We start from the raw sequence: 20595 nt of genomic DNA, 5'->3' as shown, positions 1-20595 counted from the left end.
AAGACTTTAAACTGTTCATTGCCCATACAATTTCTTAAAGATGAGATAAGCAAAGTGGCCTTTTACTTTTCAAATCCTTTGCACCTTGCTACATTCAACCTTCACTTTTCATCTTAGAAGTCTTTTCTCTTGATAAAATGAACTTGGAGCCCTAATATGAGGGCCTACAAAGAACAAATTTGTGGCCTAGATAGATGGGTCAAGAACAAAAGGCGAGGAGAAGATATCTCGATAGGCTTTCCTAACGATTACTTGCCAAAGGATCTTCATTCAACCACAAAATTTCAATCTAGCAACATATTTCCTAAGGTGATTGCATGCACACATGGAGAGGTTGTGTGCTTGGATTAAAGGAGAAAAGGAGTAGCTGTTCTATGTGATCAAAGAAGAATATCATACCAATTCTATCACATGTAGTGTGCATTTTTCAAAAAGATCTCTTGAGAATGAAAATAGATATTCAAATTGAAAATCTAACATGAAGACAAAAAGAAAATACAATTATTGAAATGGTCATACAGGCAACCTTGCCAACTAAAGAGACATCCTTGCACCTGTCAATCACATCAATTTCTAGAATTTCAGCAATTATCCCACACAATTAGTGTCACTCTCTTGTTTATAGCTTAGTAATGATACCATACATACTGAACAATGTTGTAATTACATGTGGTAAAGAATGGATGAATAGAACAAAGCTTGAATGCCAATGACTATCAGCACCTAGAATTCTTAGTGTTGTCTCACCTCCATTGTAACTTAAAGGCAAGCCAACAGGTCCACAAAACTCATCCGTGACGCAAATTTTCCAATGAGCAAGGCATTTGCTTCACTGATCCTTCTTATCTATACATGTGCTCACCATTTAAAAATGTCATCTCTCTACCACCAATGTAACACATCCACCTATAAATTCGAACAAACATTGGAAGTACTTGCTTGCATAAAAATTACAAAACATCGAACATATCATTTTTCCAAAGGAACTTGGATTGCAAGAGATATGGTGAACAGTTTTATAACTCTTCTAGCATAAGCATCACAATTATTTCTAAAAACATTTCCTAAGATACTTTGATGTTTCCTTGCACCTTTGCTTGATCTACCTATTGACCCATTACTTTCCTTTGCTCAATACCTTACTCTACCTTAAAGGCTCCTCGCACAAGCACACATGTTGATACCTAGCTTTTTTCTAGAAAAACCATTCACTCACTCACTCACTTGGGTCCCATCAAGCCAGGTAAGGCGGTGAAAATTTGCATCACACTATTAATTGGATAAGCCCATAATCACTTAAAAACATTTGTATGCTATCAAGGAAACAAGGGCATGCTTTGAACATCACACTGCATGATAGCCTTACCCTGAGGACGGGTAGCCAGAAAACTTCTTTAGGAAATGCAAGACCTCCACTTTCCTATCAAAGGCACCTTCTGGTCGCAAAACCAAAACTGCAGGAGCTTAAACACTTGGCTCATCATTGGGCAATAGCTCAGTAAATAAGGTGCTTGAATAGTATTCTCAAGGTTGAGGGGTTCAAGCACCACTAAATCTATCCCTATGGTTGCCACTCTTGTAAATACCAGTGTTACTCGAAATAATGTGTTGATTCAGAAAACATCAACTGGCTGTATATGTAACAATGTGTCAATTATATGTCACAATGGCCTACATAAGATGATGCCTAATTAATGCCCCTCTTACAAGGAAAAAAAAGAGTGTGCCATTATTTACTTGCCATGCGGCACTAATCGGCAAGCTTTATCCAATGGTTCACAATTGCTCCCAAGAGTTCCATGCTTTACTAACGCCCAACGTAAGCCAAAAGGCAATGGTACACTTACATCTAGGTGAACCACCAAGTGCATTACCCAGAACCCCATTCTTTAACAGGCCAGGGGTAAGCATACAGATGTCATTTGCTCTGCTCATTTGTTTCGTTGAAAGCGAATGCATACCTATTTACCACATCCCAAAAAAGCAGGAGCTCTAATGAGTATCAACTCTCTGCAATTAATGTTGAGTTAGTGACATCTAACAGTTACCTTCTAGCTCCGCTCAAACAAGAAAGTAAATTCGCTTGTGCAAGGTGTTGCAGACCAAGAAACAATTACTGGCACGACGAGGCTAGCTTTTCAGGTGAATCAATATCTTCCGTTTGCTCTTCTTCTGGTATATCCCCACTCTTGTGCCTGGAAAATGCATCCGGATAATCCAGCATGCATGATTGCATGTTCAGGAAAGACTCCACACAATCAGAGCCCTGTGAAGTTCAAAAGAGAGAGCTGATTCCCACAACAGTAGCTGTTCTTACGAGGGCATGAACTGAAGAGGAAATTGAGGGACTTAAAATTATTTGAAGTAAAATTCACGCACTCTTCAAATAATATCTACTTGATATTAGCTGCAATGTGTAGGGAATGGTCTGCTTGGGAACATTCCTGCCCATCACAGTCGGGGGGACGGGGGGGGGGGGGGGGGGGGAGGACCTGCAGATACGTCAGCTTCTCACACATTAGCACGCGGAAAGTCTGGCTGCTGAGCTGGCCTGCTCTCATTGCAGCAGGGTGCAGGAAATTCCAGTTTCTGATGTGGCGATACTTTACTGGCTGGATGGAAAAATTCCACCCGTTGACTTGTGACGATGCCGTTGGAGGAGGTTCGGTCCCATTACGACTGCTGATGTGTCCGACATCTGTCGGCTGCATCCGTTAATTCCGCTGTGGGAAGTTGGACGGCCCAGAGCCTGCCCCCTGACTGTGACGGCTATGGTCGAAAACAAGTAGACGCAAAACCATGGGCAGAAAATGCATTACCTTCAGAGATCAGATTTTATCAGAAACGACTACTTCAAATATAGGTACTGAGAAACCTTCTATAAAAAGAACTACTAAATCATTGTCTGGCAGTATTAGTGGCTTGATATAGATTAATTCTAGGTCAAATAGCTGCATGACTGATCCATTCCCCTACTTGCTATGAGCTCAGTGCAGTGAATAGTAGACTAAGCAACACCTTTCAGCAGATTTCCCCTCGTTTCCTATTTGTAAAATGAGTGAGGATCACTGCCTATATCATGAAACTCCAAAGCAAAATACATTGGGCATGCCCCATTCTCACCTTGGGTTCAGCAGTACTTTTGATAAAGCATACAAATGCCTCCGAAAATTCTTTCCCACATGGGCCCTCTCGTAAGCCAGCCACGCAAGGACAAGCCAATGCCCTCTCCGCTTTAAGTTGCAAGTCCTAAAAACCATGTATTTAATAAGCTTGTGAGTAGTTTCTAGCATAACTGCAGCTGCTGCCTTCTATTACAGTTCTGTTTAAGCTAAACATAGACACTACATTCCTTGAAGCTTTACCATGATGCATTTCAGTCTAGAAAAAGAATGAACCACAGTTCTTAACAGATTAAAAATACCCATGGAGTCGGAGGTTTCATAGCACAGCTATAAAAGCGGGTCGATCATGACAATGCTAAATTACCAATAACAATGAGCAATACCTTTCGTGGGGAGTCATCATTTGTTATCTACATGAAGCATCTGTACAAAAGTAGCTAAACAGACGACAATAGAAAGCATTCACCAACGAGATAGTCACAAAACGATGGCATGGCTGTCATAGCTTTACCTCCTGGCCAGCGCTGGCTTGGGTATCTCCAAGGAGCGGATTAGAGAGTGAGGGCTGTTTTGTTGCTGTGCCCGGTCGTATGTGAGGTAGATGTATCTGCACGAGGCCCATGAGCCAGGTATGACCCCCCCCCCCCCCCCCCCCCCCAAAAAAAAAAAAAAAATAAAGAAAAAATAAAATCCCCCTCTCCAGTAGGCTGGCTAGAAGCAAGATCTCTTTTCCCCTCTTCTGAATTTCCAGTCTAGCTAGAGGATTTCTATGTGTCTGTGCCGAGCCTTTGTGAGGCTATGCTAGAGTCTAGGTGACATAGCAGTTCTCCAGTTTTGGTCTGGTGTGGCCATTGGTAAGCCATTTATTAGAGGGGCGTCCTTTTCTAGCAATTATCTCTTCGTTATCTAGAATGGGAACGGGGAATGGCAATGGGCATGGAATGCCATTCCCTCTTATAGAGACTCGTGTCTGAAACACAAAACGGGGATTTGGAACGGGAAGTTGGAATGGGAATTGGGAACAGAGACTTGAAAATGACCATTCCCTGTAACTATGCTTCACATCCCCCATTTTATGGGTCATGGGGTGTTAGTGGGGAGTTGCACAGCTTGGGTTCATCCCTACATAAAGAAGAGGGGCACCCCTTTCTCTGGAAAAATGGTGATAGCCTTGTATCTATCTCTTGTTCAAAGTTTTCCCCAAAGGGCTTGTTCCATTTCTCTCTCTCTTCTCTCTCGCCCTCTCTCTCTCTCTCTCTCTCTCTCTCTCTCTCTCTCTCTCTCTCTCTCTCTTCCCCCGATGATGGATCTCCTATGATTTAGCTCTTTTGAGGATTGTAGATCCTGCTCATCTTGTATCAGCCTTTGTATCAACTCTCACCCATTATATGTTGTATTAGCCCCCAGTCACTACTTTCACCCCCCCTACTCATATCCTACACAATTCCAGCTAGCTACTTAGTTCACATCTAGCAGCTAAGATTTTAGTTTTTCACTTTACTTCATTTTCTTTTTGTACCCAGACATTGTATTAGATCCACCAAGATTGTATCAGTTTGGTCTCATAGGTCATTTTGGCCTTTTGAAGACGTTTAATATAACATTTCATTCTCTCTCTCTCTCTCTCTCTCTCTCTCTCTCTCTCTCTCTCTCTCTCTCTCTCTCTCTCTCTCTCTCTCTCTCTCTCTCTCTCTCTCTCAGCTAGATCTTTAAGGTCTCTTGGGATAGTTCCTACGACGTTAAAACTCTCTTCTTCTTCTTCTTCTCTCTCTCTCTCCCATGTTACCACATCTGCCACTACACTCTGACACTATGGGGTCTCAGTCTGCACACTTTTTATGCCATGTGCTTGTCAAGAGTATAGAGAGAACATAACAATATTCATGAAAGTCAAAAGAACTTCTATGAATATCACTTAAAAATTTCAGCTTACTTAATAGGAGGGCACCATGTGCCAACTGAAAGAACAGACTTTTAGCACTTCAATACAACTAAACTGAAAGAGAGGGAGAGAATCCACACAACACAGAGTGGTGGAGTTCCACTCCCAGACGGCACTAGCCCCAAACCCTGGCACCCCTTTCAACATTTTTTTATGTTGTTTCAACAAGGTACAACTTTGTGGCTCTGCTTTGCTTCTCATCTAATCTACTACTACCGAAGGGGGTAAAATAAAATGTTTAGATACTCTAAAGATCCCCCTCCCTTATTTGCCTTTGCCTTCGATTCCCTCCTACTTCCTACCTTAACAACTCTCGACGTGCCCCTCCCTCCTGCAACTCCTCCTTCCTTGCGAGCCTGCACCTCAGCTCCCCCTACCACTCACGGAGCTACACCTACAAAGTAGCCCTCGAGCGTCATCTCCAATACGCACGTCTTGAGTTAGGACGAGAGAGAGAGAGAGAGAGAGAGAGAGAGAGAGAGAGATTTTCTATTTGCCTGTGCCCACTTCTCTCTAACGTGCACGAGAGAGAGAGAGAGAGAGAGAGAGAGAGAGAGAGAGAGAGAGAGAGAGAGAGAGCTTTATTAACGTCTTCTAGAGGCCTATGAGACAAAACCATGTCCATGTGTGTATCCTCTATATATCCAAAAAAGGATAGAAGTGCTTGAAAAAGTGCCGAAAAAGAACTGAACTAAAGTGATATAAGACTAGAGGTGATGAGGGGATGGAGCTCTATCTCTAGTATAGAGAGAGAGAGAGAGAGAGAGAGAGAGAGAGAGATCAAATTGGGAAGGGAGTAGCATGGCCTCCACGTGGCCTGCCTCCCCCTTCTCACTCTAAACCTCCTTAAGAATCTTCTTATGATTCTCACTATTAAAGCATTAACAATCAGCTGGTACCCCCTACCTAAAAACAAAACAAACTTAAATTTATTCTCGGGCAGTCAAGCTCGAAAGACAATTGGCTTTCCATCTTGCACCCAACTTAGGGTGAGGTTCCCTTCATAAAGTTGTAGCCAACCGCAGCGGTTTGGATAGATAGTATTCCCATAGCAGTGATGGCAATCCAATGATATAGTGGTCACACTGGGCCTCCAAGGTTATCAGCTTGAAGAGAGATGCCCCACTCTTCCAGAAGCTGCACTTCAACAAGGATGTTGTGTCGGGCAAAATTTTTCTTGAAAGCTTGCCAAGTCCTTGGAGTGTGCCACTTGATAGTTATAGACATCCACCAATGGAAGGCACTATCTCTGATAACGGTGGCTCCAAAGATCTTTGATTCTTTTGTGTAGTTCCCCATGGCATCGATGTAAAACTGCTATAGGAACTGTAAAGCTTTCCTTGTATCTCTCTCCCAAAAAAGGAAGAAAAATTTTCGTGAAATCTAGAAGCACCATCTTGCTCTGTCTGCCCTTGGAAGGACCCTTTCAGAAAAGCACACGACTGAAGCTCTGATACCACTGTAACGGGACGGCACCAAATGCCAACTGAAAGAACAAACTTTTAGCACTACAATTCAACTAAACTGAGAGAGAGAGAGAGAGAGAGAGAGAGAGAGAGAGAGAGAGAGAGAGAGAGAGAGAGAGAGAGAAATGAAATGAAATGATATATTAACGTCTACAAAAGGCCAAAATGACCTATGAGACCAACTGATTACAATGATGAGTCTAGTACCAAGTCTGGATACAAACAAAGAAAACTACAAACAAAGAACTGAGATAGGAGTGCTACCGACTCCTATGGGTGTCTGGTAGGCTGAGCAATGGTATCATGCCACAAAGGTACAAAGTGGGGATAAGTGTCACCATGATATAATATAGTAGTAGCATGAGGCCTATCCTGATCGACTCTTTGGGTGTCGTGCTAGAATCCTGTGGATCCTCTGCTCCGTCGGTGCTGCGTGGCTCCCCTCCTCGGTCTATGTGAGGCCGAAGTCGGTCTATGAGACAAATCAAGTATACATGTGTCTGGTTTTCCCAAGATTCACTGTGAGTCCCCTGTGTGTACAAAACTCATCCAAAGCTCTGGGGCCATGGGGGTACCCACTTCCACATCTCTCATCTCACAAAGATCATATGATTGTATTGGGTCTTCTGCTCATGGTAGTCATGGGGGGACTGATTGCCCCCTCTTCACCATATCCAGCGTTTGTGTCTACTCACTCTCTCTCTCTCTCTCTCTCTCTCTCTCTCTCTCTCTCTCTCTCTCTCTCTCTTCCGCACACGCGCGCACTCACATGGTATCATTCGCCAAGGCAATGGTATCAATAGCTTAAGGCTATGCCGTGTTCCAAGGCGCATTTCAACATGAGGTTCCTCTTCCCAAGCGATCACAACAGCCAGCGTTTTCTGCAAAACAGCCAACGATCTCTGCAAGAGGGGGTGGCGCCATCATATGATATCGTTTCTCACGAAGGAATGCCCTGCTACTTGCGTTTTTGCAAGACCTCTTCACCATGGTTTGCGTTTTTGCTGCTGGCTGCCAGCGCTGGCCTTCATAGCCACTTTCGGACATTTTTGTCGCAAAGAGTTCCCCCAACCCCATCTGCGTTTTTCGGCCCAGTCAGGAGCTTGCGTTTTTTTGGTGGTCCTGCCTGCGTTTTTCAGCTAGGCATGGGGGGAGCGCGTGACACCTCACCTCCTTGGTCTTGCATCTACCCTCCGGCCTTGCATCCGGTGCATCGCCGGCACAATCCTCATCATTTAGATCAGATTTCAGTTTTGTGTTGCTTGCTGTTTTCTCTGTTTTCAGCCCATCTGGGGCAGCTACTTTCATTGCCCACCCTCCCTACAGCCTCTGCACCGCTCTGGACCCTGCCGGGAGCGTACGAGCACGCTGAAATTCACTGGACAGCAGTGTTTTCATCACCTTGCAGTTGCGTTTTTGGGTGGACAGCAGACACTTGGCTTGCGTTTTTCACAGAGGATGGAGTTGCCTCCTGTCCGGACACGGTGGTGGTCCTTGCGGTCTATCAGTGACTGCTGCAGCACACGGTAGCTTTGACATAAGCTTGATCATACACGGGCGTCAGATCCTTGGGAGATCCATTCATTCCGGTCTCTCATCGGTGGTTGCGCACTCCAGAGGGGGTGGTGACTTGTGGTTTGCTATGGACACACCTATGCACTCATTAGAGGAGTTCACACGAGATATGACCATGCTCATGGCATATGGGATTCCGACATTCCCAGAGAAGACACCACCATCTTGGGTGGACAGACACTTGCCACTTGAGCTCGACACGTCAGATCACTTGCTTACACAGGAGCATCTACATGGACTCAAGGAGAGGATCTTGGATCTCTTCTAGGACAGGTTCATTGCTTGGATCTACAAACTGGGGTGGGACTTCAGAGATAAGGCATCCCGCGACTACATCGGGAGTCACCCGGAGCTTGGCTTGGATGGTAGTGTAGTTGCTCTTCTACACTCCTGATCATTTGGATTGCTACCTTCAGAGTTGCTTACACTCACCCTCAGTAACCTTACAACAGACTTATCCCCCGACGTGGGCAGCATGCCACTCCCAACTCATTCACATTGAGAGCCACACCGAGTTGCGGTTTGGTGGCGTTGTTGGCACGGATTCTGTTTTGGTTGACACTAGAGGATTGGAGGCAGGAGATACAGGCAAGACGGTGCAGACATATTGGTCTAGTCTTTCCTCTTCTCAGAGGATCTTCATAGCGCAGACTGCTCAGTCTGGCTTCCCTTCTTCATACAGGATGATCACGATGCAGACACCTTGGTCTGACCACACCTCTTCTCAGAGGTCCTTCACAGCGCAGACTATTGAGTCTCGCTTTCCCTTCATCTTGGATTACCCTACCTGCTGACATGACACCATCCGATGGTGGTCGTCCGTGCAGTCTATTGGTGATTGCTGCAGCTTACAGTAGCTTCTATAGTCCAGATTGTTTAGTCTGGCTTTCCTTGATTCGGAGGGAGTTTATGGCGCAGATTGCCACATCTGGTCTTCCTGGAGTTTTACACAGCTTAGCCACCTGGCCACGTTGGGTTATAGGTTCATGCATTGACAAGCTTTCGGTCATTCTCATGACGGTTCCTGGGCTTCTCTATTTTCTCCAAACGGTTTGACTACAGATACCACAGATCCTATTGGGCAGGACATTTGCAAGTCTATTGGCACTTCTTTTACGACAAGGAGTTGTTTTCACACTCAGTTTGGGACCTTCATGCTATACTGCTCGTGACGACATCTTTCCACGGAGATTTCTTGGCGGTCGGGACACCCCAGACTGCTGCTACACTAATGGAGTATTGTCCTTCAGTGGACATTGCAACACACATCTTCATCATTTGCCTCACATCTTCGGCTTCATGCGGTTCGTTCAACATCCGGTGTTGAGAGGGGTGTTAGACTTACACCACTCTGTTGCTTCACAGGTAGTATCTCTCCGGCCATAGTCTAGGTTGTACGGCTAGTACGTCTCCGGGCTGGCCACCCATAGTCTAGGTGGTACTACTAGTATGTCTTTGGGATGGCCACCCATACTCTAGGTTGTACCTGGTCCGGCCGCCCGAGTTTGGGACCGGCCATCCACTTTTGTCCGCATATATTTCCATATATCATTTTTCTGTTGGGTCGTGGGGATTTTTATCAAGCCTTGCGCTACCTCCCCTTGGGCACCTATTTATGGGGGTAGGGAGGTACCCACTTCCACATCTCTCATCTCACAGAGATCATATGATTGTATTGGGTCTTCTGCTCATGGTAGTCACGGGGGGACTGATCGCCCCCTCTTCACCATATCCAGCATTTGTGTCTACTCTCTCTCTCTCTCTCTCTCTCTCTCTCTCTCTCTCTCTCTCTCTCTCTCTCTCTCTCTCACGCTTCCGCACACGCGAACTCTCACATCAATTAGTGGTCTCTCCAAGAGTCCGTTGTGCACCCAGCTGGCAATAGAGGTCTCTGCACTCATCATCGATACCAGTGGTCCTGTGGCATGGTCCCCGGGGGGGAGTGTGGCCTGTATGGGTGGTGTGCGGGAAAGAATTGATCGCTGATTTCTGAAGAACAAATGTGATGTGGGAGGCAAGCATAGGTAGTTGTGTAGAGGGGGGTAGCAAGAGTCGTCCCTTCTCGACCTCTATCAAGTATAGGGGGGCTGGCTCACGTGTGAAATGGACCGTGGTGTGTGGGGTGCGTGTCATGGGTGTGTGAGGTGTGGCGTCGCCAGTGGAGGAGAGTGGAAGATAGGTGTGGTCGGCTCCAATCGGTATGGGTGGGATGGTGAAGGAGCTAAGTAGGTGGGTGGCCTCTCTCGGTCCCATGATGTAATCCACAGTACTCCCCCTCCTGAAGTAGGCCATTCTACCATCCCGTTATAAATAACGAGGCGGTGCTGAGAGCCTAATCTAAGCAAATGATGGCCGTACTCTGTGGTGCGAGCTATGTCCGTTGACAGTCTCATGGTGGTCTCCTCCTGTATGGCGAATAGTGACACCGGGTCCTCTGTGTCGTATGTCTCACATTGATTCCTGCCTATCCTGGCCTTCAAGTCTCCCATAAGGAAGACTTCCCCTAGTGTGGAGTACTCCAGAATCTCATTTGACAGGCATGTGTATGGAGATGATCTCTCCTCCCTCTTATTTGTTGTCTCTGTGGTAGCAAATTTGGAGCCTAAGAGGGCAATGTAGATAGTCCTGGCCTACGATAGCTCAAAACGGATCTAGAGGTAACCGGCCTGTGGGTCTCGTGCAACAATTCGTATCCTGCTTCGGAGTCACTATCTGAAGAGCATAGCCACCCCTCTTGACCCTCATGTGGTGTGTTGGCAGGTGATCTCTCGATGTGAGGACTTGTAACAAACTACTAACGTGTCAAAGCCTAAAGAATGGAGCCAACTTATAGATGTGGCAGAGGGGCCTAAATTGTCACAAAGTGATGACGTGGCTGCCCCAGAGCAAAACCCCTAACCCTAATTCTGGAAACCCTAACCCTAAAACCTGCAAACCCTAATTCTGGAACCCCTAACCCTAAGGGCAGCATGGAGATTTCCGAAAATTGCGCTGGCTGATGACGTGGCAAGCTGTACGGATTTCCGTGCTTTACGCTGGCAGATTTTCGGCTTTGCTTTTGGACCAGATGCTTTTAAGTTTGAAGGCTTTTCACTGTAATTGCTTTTTAGGCCAAGGGCATTTAAATATGAGGTTAGGGCTCATTCTCTGGCATGCCTCCTGGAGAAGGTGCAGAGTCTCGAGTACCGGCTTGTACTTGCTGATACAATATAAAGAAATACCGAAAGGGGCGCCAAGGTTTGGGGCCAATACTCTCTGGGGTGGAATTCCACCACTCCGTGTCGCGTGTCGTCTCTCTCTCAATTCAGTTGTTATTGAAGTGCTAAAAGTCTGTTTAAGTCTGTTCTTTTCTATTGGCACGTGGTGCCTGTCTTGTGACAGGACTCCCACTGAAAGCCATGAATCTTTGGTAGACTCCGCTCTGGACTGTCATGTGTCTCTGTCAGAAGAATGATGTCCCGTCCTCTCATCACCTCCTCAAGCCTTTCTGGGTGTGTACATAGATCCTCGTTGCAGTTCCAGACCGCGAGGTGAATCTCTTCATGTGTCCCATAGGCCGCGAGTCCCTAGGTGATGGTCTTGACCTTACCATCTCGGTATACTACTTTCTTCCCTTCTTTAAGAGCTTTCTTGACTCTAGGCATGCATGCTTGGTGGTGGTCTTGTTGCATCTTTGTGAGGTCATCGTCAAGGTAAATAGGGGGGCCCTTGAGCCCTCTCAAGATAACCCTCTTTCGGATGAAGGATGTTCGAGACTCCTCGGAGGTGAATTGGAGGATGAGGGCTCTTTTTTGTGGGTCTTTGCCGGCTCTCAAGCTTTGGAGAAGGGTGGCTCATCGTCTTCTTTGTACCCAAGCTTCATGCATAGGCCTTTCCCATCATTATCGGGTGTGGACCCTCCTCTTCTTTGATGCCGATCACTCGTACGTTGAGGCAGCGGGATTGTCGCATCTTCTCTTCCTCAATGGTTGTGTGTGTGATGAGCGCTTCATCTATTTGAGCTTCCGCTTTTGCCTCCTTTTTTATGTTCTTCTTGACTACTTCAACCCATCCTTCATTGGCAGCCTCCAATTTGTCATCGATGCTTGCCGTGAGAGCTTTGGTGATCTCCTCTTTGAGGGCTTCCTTGGCTTCCGCTTTGATCTCCTTCTTCGGGGGTGAGGGATGCGATAAAAGCACGAAGGAGGTTGATTTGCTCCTTAAGCTCTTCCTTTTCTTTCTTCCATTCTTCTTTCTCCTTCTCTCTCTTCTCTTCCCACTTCTCCTTCTCCTTCTTCCATGCTTCCTTCTCCTTGGTCAACCCTTCGACCTCTTTCTCAAGCTTGTGTAGCCGATTGGTGAAGACATCGAGGGTATCCGCGATGTATGACGTCATCTTATCATCCAGCTTGGTCATCTCTGGCGGCTTGGTCCCCTCCTCCTTAGAGGTGTTCTTTGGCATGTCGACACTTTTGGGGGGGGGGGGGGGGGGGGATGCAGCCTGCAGGATGGCAGGAAGTGCACAGTAAGGGTTTAGGGCAGGCAAGCTCAGTTGCTCGCGCATGTGAGACAACTCGGCAGCGCGCAAGCAAGACTCAGGTGAGGAAGCTCATAGGTGGACATACAGCCAGCACACAGGTGGACAAAACAGTGGCACAGGTGAGGCACAGAGAGAGAGAGAGAGAGAGAGAGAGAGAGAGAGAGAGAGAGAGAGAGAGAGAGAGAGTTCCACTCCTAGATGGCACTGGCCCCAAACCCTGGCACCCCTTTCGGTATTGCTTTAACAAGGTACAACTTTGTGGCTTTGCTTTGCTTCTCCCGCGGATAGAATGCTAGAGAGAGAGCCCAACACACTTATTTAAATCCCTAGGCCTTACCAAAAGCAATTACATGAAAAGCGTTATTTCCACAAAACACAGGCTACTACCACGTCATCATCCTCCATGCATGTGTGTGTGTGTGTGTGTGTGTGTGTGTGATCTTGCTTTATTCATGGTTTAGCCCTCGACCAAGGTTCTGCTTTGTCTTTTAGGCCTCTCAACCTTCTTTGATAACTTGGTAAGGTCTTCTGCTTCTTTTGCTAGGGTTTAGGCCCCTTGACCGAGATCTGCAGGTTGGCTACGGTTAGGATCAAAGAGTCCTAAGTCCCTTCGTCTTCAGTGGTCCACACGTCAGCAGTTTGTGATGGCTTAATTTGTAGAGAGCATGATCTTGAAACCAAGAAGACTTTAGGTACCATTAATTGAGCCAAAACATAGCCACAGCCCACACTATGTTGTTATCAAATCCATAAATTAAAGGTTGTATATAATCATGATAGGAAAAACCAGTTTCATTTCAGAGTGCCAGCTACCATGATTTGCCTGATAAACTGTTCCATCAAGAACACCCATACTCTACAGTACCCCGACAACTCAAGAGTTATATAAGTCCCTGCATAAATCAGTAGAGGCTGTAAGCCCTGGCTTGAATAAGTCTAGCACAATCCAAGGCAAAAACCAGAGGGAGCAGGATCAGAAAAGCCATGGCTTAGACAAACCAAAAAAGGTAATGGTAGCCAGCATAAGGTGTTGACCACTTTTACCTGCTAAGCAAGTATCATCAGGACCAAGATATAGAGCCAGAATTTTAGCCTCAAAACCAAATCCACCTTGGTCAAGCATTCGAACCAATGATAGTGCCAACTCATGTAACAATGTCAGACTTTGTAAATAATTAATTTATTTACAAATAATTTATGTACAATGTCAGACTTTGTAAATAATTAATTTATTTACAAGAAAATAGTTATCTAATTAGTTGTGTGCACATCAAAATAGAACTAGTAGTTCTAGGGCCTCAGGTGCACCCAAACTTGGGCTAGAGCACCTCAGGGAGACTCTAGCAGAAAATACCCTGAAGCCCTTGTCACAAGGCGGGCACCGCGTGCCAATAGAAAAGAACAGACTGAACAGACTTTTAGCACTTCAGTAACAACTGAACTGAAAGCGAGAGTGACGACACACAACACAGAGTGGCGGAATTCCACCCCAAAGAGTATTGGCCCCAAACCTTGGCGCCCCTTTCGGTATTTCTTTATATTGCATCAATACAGTACAAGCCGGTACTCCAGACTCTCTGCTCCTTCTCCAGGAAGCATGCCAAACAATGAGCCCTTAGCACATATTTAAAGGCCCTTGACTATAAAAAGCAATTTACATGAAAAGCCTTCAAACTCAAAAGCTCCTGGTCCAAAAGCAATGCCAAAAAGCTGTCAGCGTAATTTACGAAAATCTGTACAGCTGCCACATCAACAGTCAACGCAAAACACGGAAATCTGTACAGCCTACCACGTCCTCAGCCAGCATAAATTCCGAAACTTCCGTACAGCTGCCACATCATCAGCTTTGAATTGTGAGTAGGATGGAAACACACTGAACGCCTCTATACTAACCCAACACACACTCTTGGAATGATATACACACACACACTATGGGGCACCACTCGGCTTACACAATCCACCTGGCCGAGACAAGGAACACACCAATAGAGTGAGAAAAGAGAGACTACCCATTTACCCACTCCACACAGAGAGAGACACACACACACCCCCAAAAAAATCAGCTCAAAAGAGAAGAATTTCTGATGATTAGATACAATAGAGCTTGGGCCAACACCAATGGGGCAAATAGCTCACACAATATGGGTAAAATAAGCCAGATACAATCACAAATTGGAGCAAAAGTTTCGCTCATAGGAGAAACTCACAACCAAAACAACAGAAAAACAGTGAGGAATTTAGCAAAATGGACAGCGCCATCGCGTCCGGAACGGCCCAAAACCCCAGTCTACAATGTCAAAGTGCTCAAATCCGACCTCGGATGAGCAGTTTACGACCAAAACAGACTCCAAAATGAGCAAAAACACAGTTGCGGCTACTCCTCCTCTTCTCTCCACTCTTTTTCTGGTCTTCTCTCTGTTTTTTCAGTTCCCACGCTTAGCTTTATTAGTTGGGCACCCTTGGCCTTTTAGTCGACCTCAAACGGACCCCGAACAAGCCAAAAACTGACCTCGCAGTGCATAGTTGTCACCTTTTTTTGCATCATCCGCACACCTAGCACTCCACTTTTTCCAATAATGCATCCCCCAACCACATGAAGTGGCCCCAAAAGATGGTCCTCATGATGACCTTTCTGCATAATTATCACAAGAAAACACCCACGTTGCGTCTGTACTTATCCACGTGCAAGTATTGACCTCATTCGACCTCCTGACGCCACTAGATGCCATCTGACGCAACTGCTTACCTCATGTCGTCGGCCCGCGGATAGCTTCCTCGAGAAGTTTTACGCGCTACCAACTCCTCGTTATTGTAGAAAAAACACACTGGTACTGGTAATAGTGAAAATCGATGCACTATGTACACCCTGTCCTACCTGTACACATGTGGGCCCCACATAACCACCTGGCTCTGGAAAATGGGCAATCCTTTATTCGATGCACCATGCATGTATATCTACATATGCACAATCCCTTGCTCCAAAAAACTCCTGACATAATTTGCCCATCACCTAGCCTGCTAGATCATTCATGATCAGCAGCAGCAAAAAGAGATATGAGACTCGCAGCGTCACAAGTCTCCTCATCCTTCACCAACACTGCTTGATCCACAGACAGCTCATCTTGCTCCACCATCATTAACCTGGCATGATATAATTTAAGACGCAATCCATTTATCCTTGACTTATGTAGAATCCCATCCAGGTTAGCCAACTGATATGTACCATTTGGAAAACAATCCACTACCTTGAAAGGGCCTTCCCACAACTTCTTTTGGAAGGTATTGTCCAGCTTACTATTGTAGCGCAAAACCAAGTCATGCTTCTTGATACCCTTACTTTTGATCTTTTCATTTATCTTTGCCAAAGGCCTATCCTGCATCTGCCCATAATGCTCTAATGCGCTCATCCTATCCAACTGAACCTCTTGTAACTGCAAGAGCCTCTCTTTGAATGCATCACTAGGCGGCCCGAGCAACTTCTCTAACATCTTGACAGCAGGCAACTCTACTTCCACAGGCAATAGTACTTCCTTTCCATACACCAAATGAAATGGAGTAAATCTTGTACCTGTCTTCACCGAAGTACGGTAAGCCCATAATGCACTAGACAATTCCAAATCCCAATTCTTTCCTTGGTGCTCTGTCACTTTTGAAAGAATTTGCACCAACTCACCATTGAATCTTTCATTCAAGCCATTTTACTGTGGGTAATAAGGAGGGGTATGCTGGTGCCTAATCTTCATCTTCGCGCATAAAAAATCTAGCAGTTTAGCTCTAAATCCTGGCCCCTTATCTAAAAGTAGATCTAGTGACACCCCAAACTTGCAACATATTTCATCATACACAAATTTTGCCACATCCTTTGCAGTGATCTGTTTTACTGCTATAGCCTCTGCCCATCTAGAGAGATAGTCCACTGCAGTCAAAATATAGCTTTTGCCCCTGCTTGTGATAGGTAATGGGCCTATTGCATAAATCCCCCACTTTTCAAACACATCAAATGCCATAATGGTTTTTCGTAGCTCTAGCTTCAACACTCTCTTCCCAAATGCTTGACACCTATTGCAAGACCTACACCAATGGTGAACATCCTTGTGCAAACTAGGCCATACATACCCCTCTTGCAAGATCTTATGCAAGGTGATCTTTAGAGCAAAATGTCTGCCACATGCACCTTCCAACACTCTATAAAGCTCTTCCCGCCAAGGTACACGTCTCAACACGAGATCAACCCCTTTCATGTACAAGACATCACCAATCAATTTGTACCAGTATGCTCTACGCACAAAGCCATACTTCTTAGACTTCTGAGTGTCCTTTGGAATGATTCCTGTTAGCAAAAACTCCTCTTCTTGAGCCAAACTTTCCCGGCCATGATAAAGAGATAAATTGGTCCTCAACACAAATAGCTCCCCAATCATGCTTTGAGCTGCTTCATGTGCCTCTCCATTTAGAGAACGTTCATGTGTCTGATGCTCCATGCTTCAAACTTTTTTAATAGGCCTTTAATTCTGAAACACATTTCCTTCAATGAGGTGTTCTTGCTCTTCCACACACCCAACACTTGCTTCACAACTAACAAGGCATCACCTTTTATGCTCAATCTTCTAATCCCATGCTTCAAACAAATCTGTAATCCAGCTTCCAACGTAGCATATTCAGCCTCATTGTTACTATGCGCATCCAATTTGAAACCTCTCTTGCATACTAGCTTCCCCTCTGGATCATAAAGTGCTATACCCCCTGAAGCCGCATCATGGCTCTTTCTGTATGAACCATCAAAGAACAACACATGTGCATTGCTGATCTGTGGCACTTCTTCAACTACCTTTCTCACCACCTCTTCCTTAACATTCTCCTTGTAAGTCAACAAATCAGCTAGTGTAGCTCTTGTACTGTCTTCCACTAGAAAAGAGAACTCAAACTCTTGCAGCTCAATTACCCACTTCTTCACCACATTTGACATGTTAGTGTCATTAATTAACTATGGCAAAAAGGCATAACTCGTCAAGAAAACAAAGGGTCGTGGTAGCAAGTAATGACGAAATCGTCGACAAGCAAATATTACACTGGCCATCACTAGCTCTACTTCCGAGAACTTTCTCTCCGCTACCAACTTTACTCGGCTTGCACAATACACTGGCCTCATATAATGGCTGCCCTTCTCCTTTTGCAATAGCATGGCTCCAATGGCATCATCCGCTACTGATGGATTTACATAAAATACTTTCTCCCAATCAGGAGCTTGCATGACTGACAACCCCCCTAACACCTCTTGAAACACTTCTTCACACTTGTCATCCCATTGCAATGGATCATGCTTTGCCACTTGCTGTAATGGATAAAGAAGCTGAGAAGACAATGGAATAAACCACGCCATGTACTTCACTTTGTGTATAAAAGTTGCCAATTGCTTCGTACTCGTAGGTGATGGAAGAAGAATAATAGACTTAACCTTATCTGGATCAGCCTCAATGCCATTTTCTGACACTGTATGGCCCAATAACTTCACCCTTGGCTGTGCTAGATGACATTTCTTGGGATTTAGTTGTCCTCCACATTCATCATATCGAGCCAATACCATCTGCAGCTTCTCATGGTGTTCAGCCCTACTTCTGTAGACACAGAAGTCGTCCATAAAAGCTTTAACACAACTACCAATGAATGGTGCCAATACCCAATTTGCTCTCTCTTGATAAAAGAATGGTCCATTTGTCAACCCAAATGGCAATACCGTGTAACAATAGCAACCCCATTGCGTAATAAAAGCTGTCTTTGTGCGGTCTTTAAGAGCAATCTTCAATTGAAAATAGCCTGAAAAACCATCACACACACTGTACCTCTCATAACCTGCCACTGAATCCAAGATCTGATCGACAAATGGAAGAGGATATGGGTTCTTCTTAGTGGCTACATTTAAGGGCTTAAAACCTACACAAATCCTCCACTTTCCATCCTTCTTTGGACTGACTACTACCGGACTCACCCATTCCGTGGTCTCCAGAGGGACTATGAACCCTGCCTTCAATAACTTGTCCACCTCTTCTCGCAAAGCTTCCATTTGCTCTTGACCCATCCTTCTTAGCCTTTGCCGCACTGGCTTAGCACCTTCTTTCAGCTCTATGTGCATCTCTTCGCCCTTGAACCCTCTGATCTCTTCATATGAAGTAATGAACAAATCAGGAAAACTAGCCAGCATATGCAAATATATCTTCTTCTCCATAGTTGAGAGGTCTCCACTAATCATTTGTGTCATCAATTCCTACTTCTTTGACAGCTCAACCTTGGTTTGCATCAGCCCTTCAATCACTTCATAAGGCCCTTCACTTTCATCTTCAACCTCATTTGCAAATGCAACTAAACCAGACTCCTCGATTCCTTTGTCCATCAAAAGAAATGCAACATGAGCATCCTCATCACTGCTGGTAGTGGTATCACTGTCCTCATCAGACACTGTGGAATAGCCTTCATCACTAGACTCATCCTCATCTTCATAAAGCTCCTCCAATCGTTTCCTTGTGTCCATATTATAAAGCTTCTTGGAACCCGTCTTTCCATAGAGGCTAATCGTACCACGTCTCCAATCTTGAACAGTTCCCACTGCAAATAACCATGGTCTACCCAGTATAATAGGATATGCTCCCAACCTTGCTGCAATCATATAAAAATCAACCACTGCCTTTGCATCATATGCCTCCACTTCTAAGCTCTTTACAACACCCAAACATTTTACTTTCTAATGGTTTGCCAATCTGATCCGGAAGCCTGACACCCCAGTGACTGTGAGACCCATCTTCTCAACGCATGAGTGTGTTATGACGCATATTTGGGCTCCACCATCCACATAACCTTGTCCCAAATTTTTTCTTTTGTGCCACACATCTACTATTGGGCAAATGTCTGGTAGCTCGTCCATCGCCAACACCTTCCCTGAGCCTCTCTCTGGCTCTTTCTCCATTGGGTTAACCATCCTCTTCCACTGTCGCTTTAGCTTAGGAACCATCTCTATGAGCTGCCCAAAAGAAACATCTGCCTTCCTGCTTGTCAGATCCTCCTTCAAGTCATAGCTTAATTGCCCATCTCCTAGTGGAAAATCTGAAACATGAAACTTGCCACACATCTACTATTGGGCAAATGTCTGGTAGCTCGTCCATCGCCAACACCTTCCCTGAGCCTCTCTCTGGCTCTTTCTCCATTGGGTTAACCATCCTCTTCCACTGTCGCTTTAGCTTAGGAACCATCTCTATGAGCTGCCCAAAAGAAACATCTGCCTTCCTGCTTGTCAGATCCTCCTTCAAGTCATAGCTTAACTGCCCATCTCCTAGTGGAAAATCTGAAACATGAAACTTGCGACAAGCTCTCCTTTTCCTCTTGGCCTTGACATCCTCGCCTTCATGGCTCTTTCCCTTCTTCTTACTAGGACCTGGTGCACTTCTTCCTTCCTTTTCCTCTGTGATCCTCTTTCCAATAGGCATCACTAATGTATCCTCTAGCTTTGATGCCTTCTCCAAGGTGACTACACTTATCACTTTTGTCTTTCCCTTTTCCTCCTGGGTTAATCCACTGGTTCCTTCTTCTCCCTTAATTTCGATGCCATAATCATTAGACCTAGTTAGCACCTGTCTTGGCAATGGATACATGTCTTTCCCCCATCCTTGGTGGTTTATCACATTACGGGCTGATATGTCCCAACTCTCCACAATTATAACATGTGGGCGTCTGCCTCCAGAACCTACCATTACTTTGTCCAACACCATTCCTGGTCCTTTCTTCACCTCCTGGCTGATTTGCAAACCTCTCTCGACCTCGATTATTTCCCACTTGCCCTAGCATGTTTAGGCTGAGATTCTTCATTAAATCTACCACTTGCCTCATGTCTTGCCTTAATCCATCATCTTGCACTGTTGTAGTGACCATTGATGGCATAACCTAAGGAGTAACAGGAACCACTGGTTCATGACGAAACCC

The 20595-nt window shown here is 45.4% G+C and overlaps 1 protein-coding gene across 5 annotated transcripts in view; it reads right to left on the bottom strand.

Moving 5' to 3' along the window:
* Positions 1-481: 481 nt before the first annotated feature.
* The window catches only part of MIA40 (Cox19-like CHCH family protein), a 48590-nt gene continuing 28476 nt past the window's right edge, over positions 482-20595 (bottom strand). Inside the window, exons 3-5 of one of the 5 annotated variants that reach the window (XM_086525108.1) lie at positions 3124-3249; positions 2049-2266; positions 1592-1961 (exon numbers count right to left, since the gene is read on the bottom strand). In XM_086525108.1, coding sequence (XP_086381234.1) covers positions 2114-2266; positions 3124-3249 — 279 coding nt within the window. In that variant the 3' untranslated portion in view covers positions 1592-1961; positions 2049-2113. The other 4 variants (XM_086525111.1, XM_086525109.1, XM_086525110.1 and 1 more) reach the window with 4 other exon arrangements.

Source organism: Adiantum capillus-veneris, chromosome 12 (assembly GCF_014529385.1).
Source record: "Adiantum capillus-veneris isolate H3 chromosome 12, ASM1452938v2, whole genome shotgun sequence".
NCBI classification, from domain to species: domain Eukaryota; kingdom Viridiplantae; phylum Streptophyta; class Polypodiopsida; order Polypodiales; family Pteridaceae; genus Adiantum; species Adiantum capillus-veneris.
The sequence above is the reverse complement of the archived record's forward strand: the minus strand, read 5'-3'. Positions and strand labels throughout refer to the sequence as shown.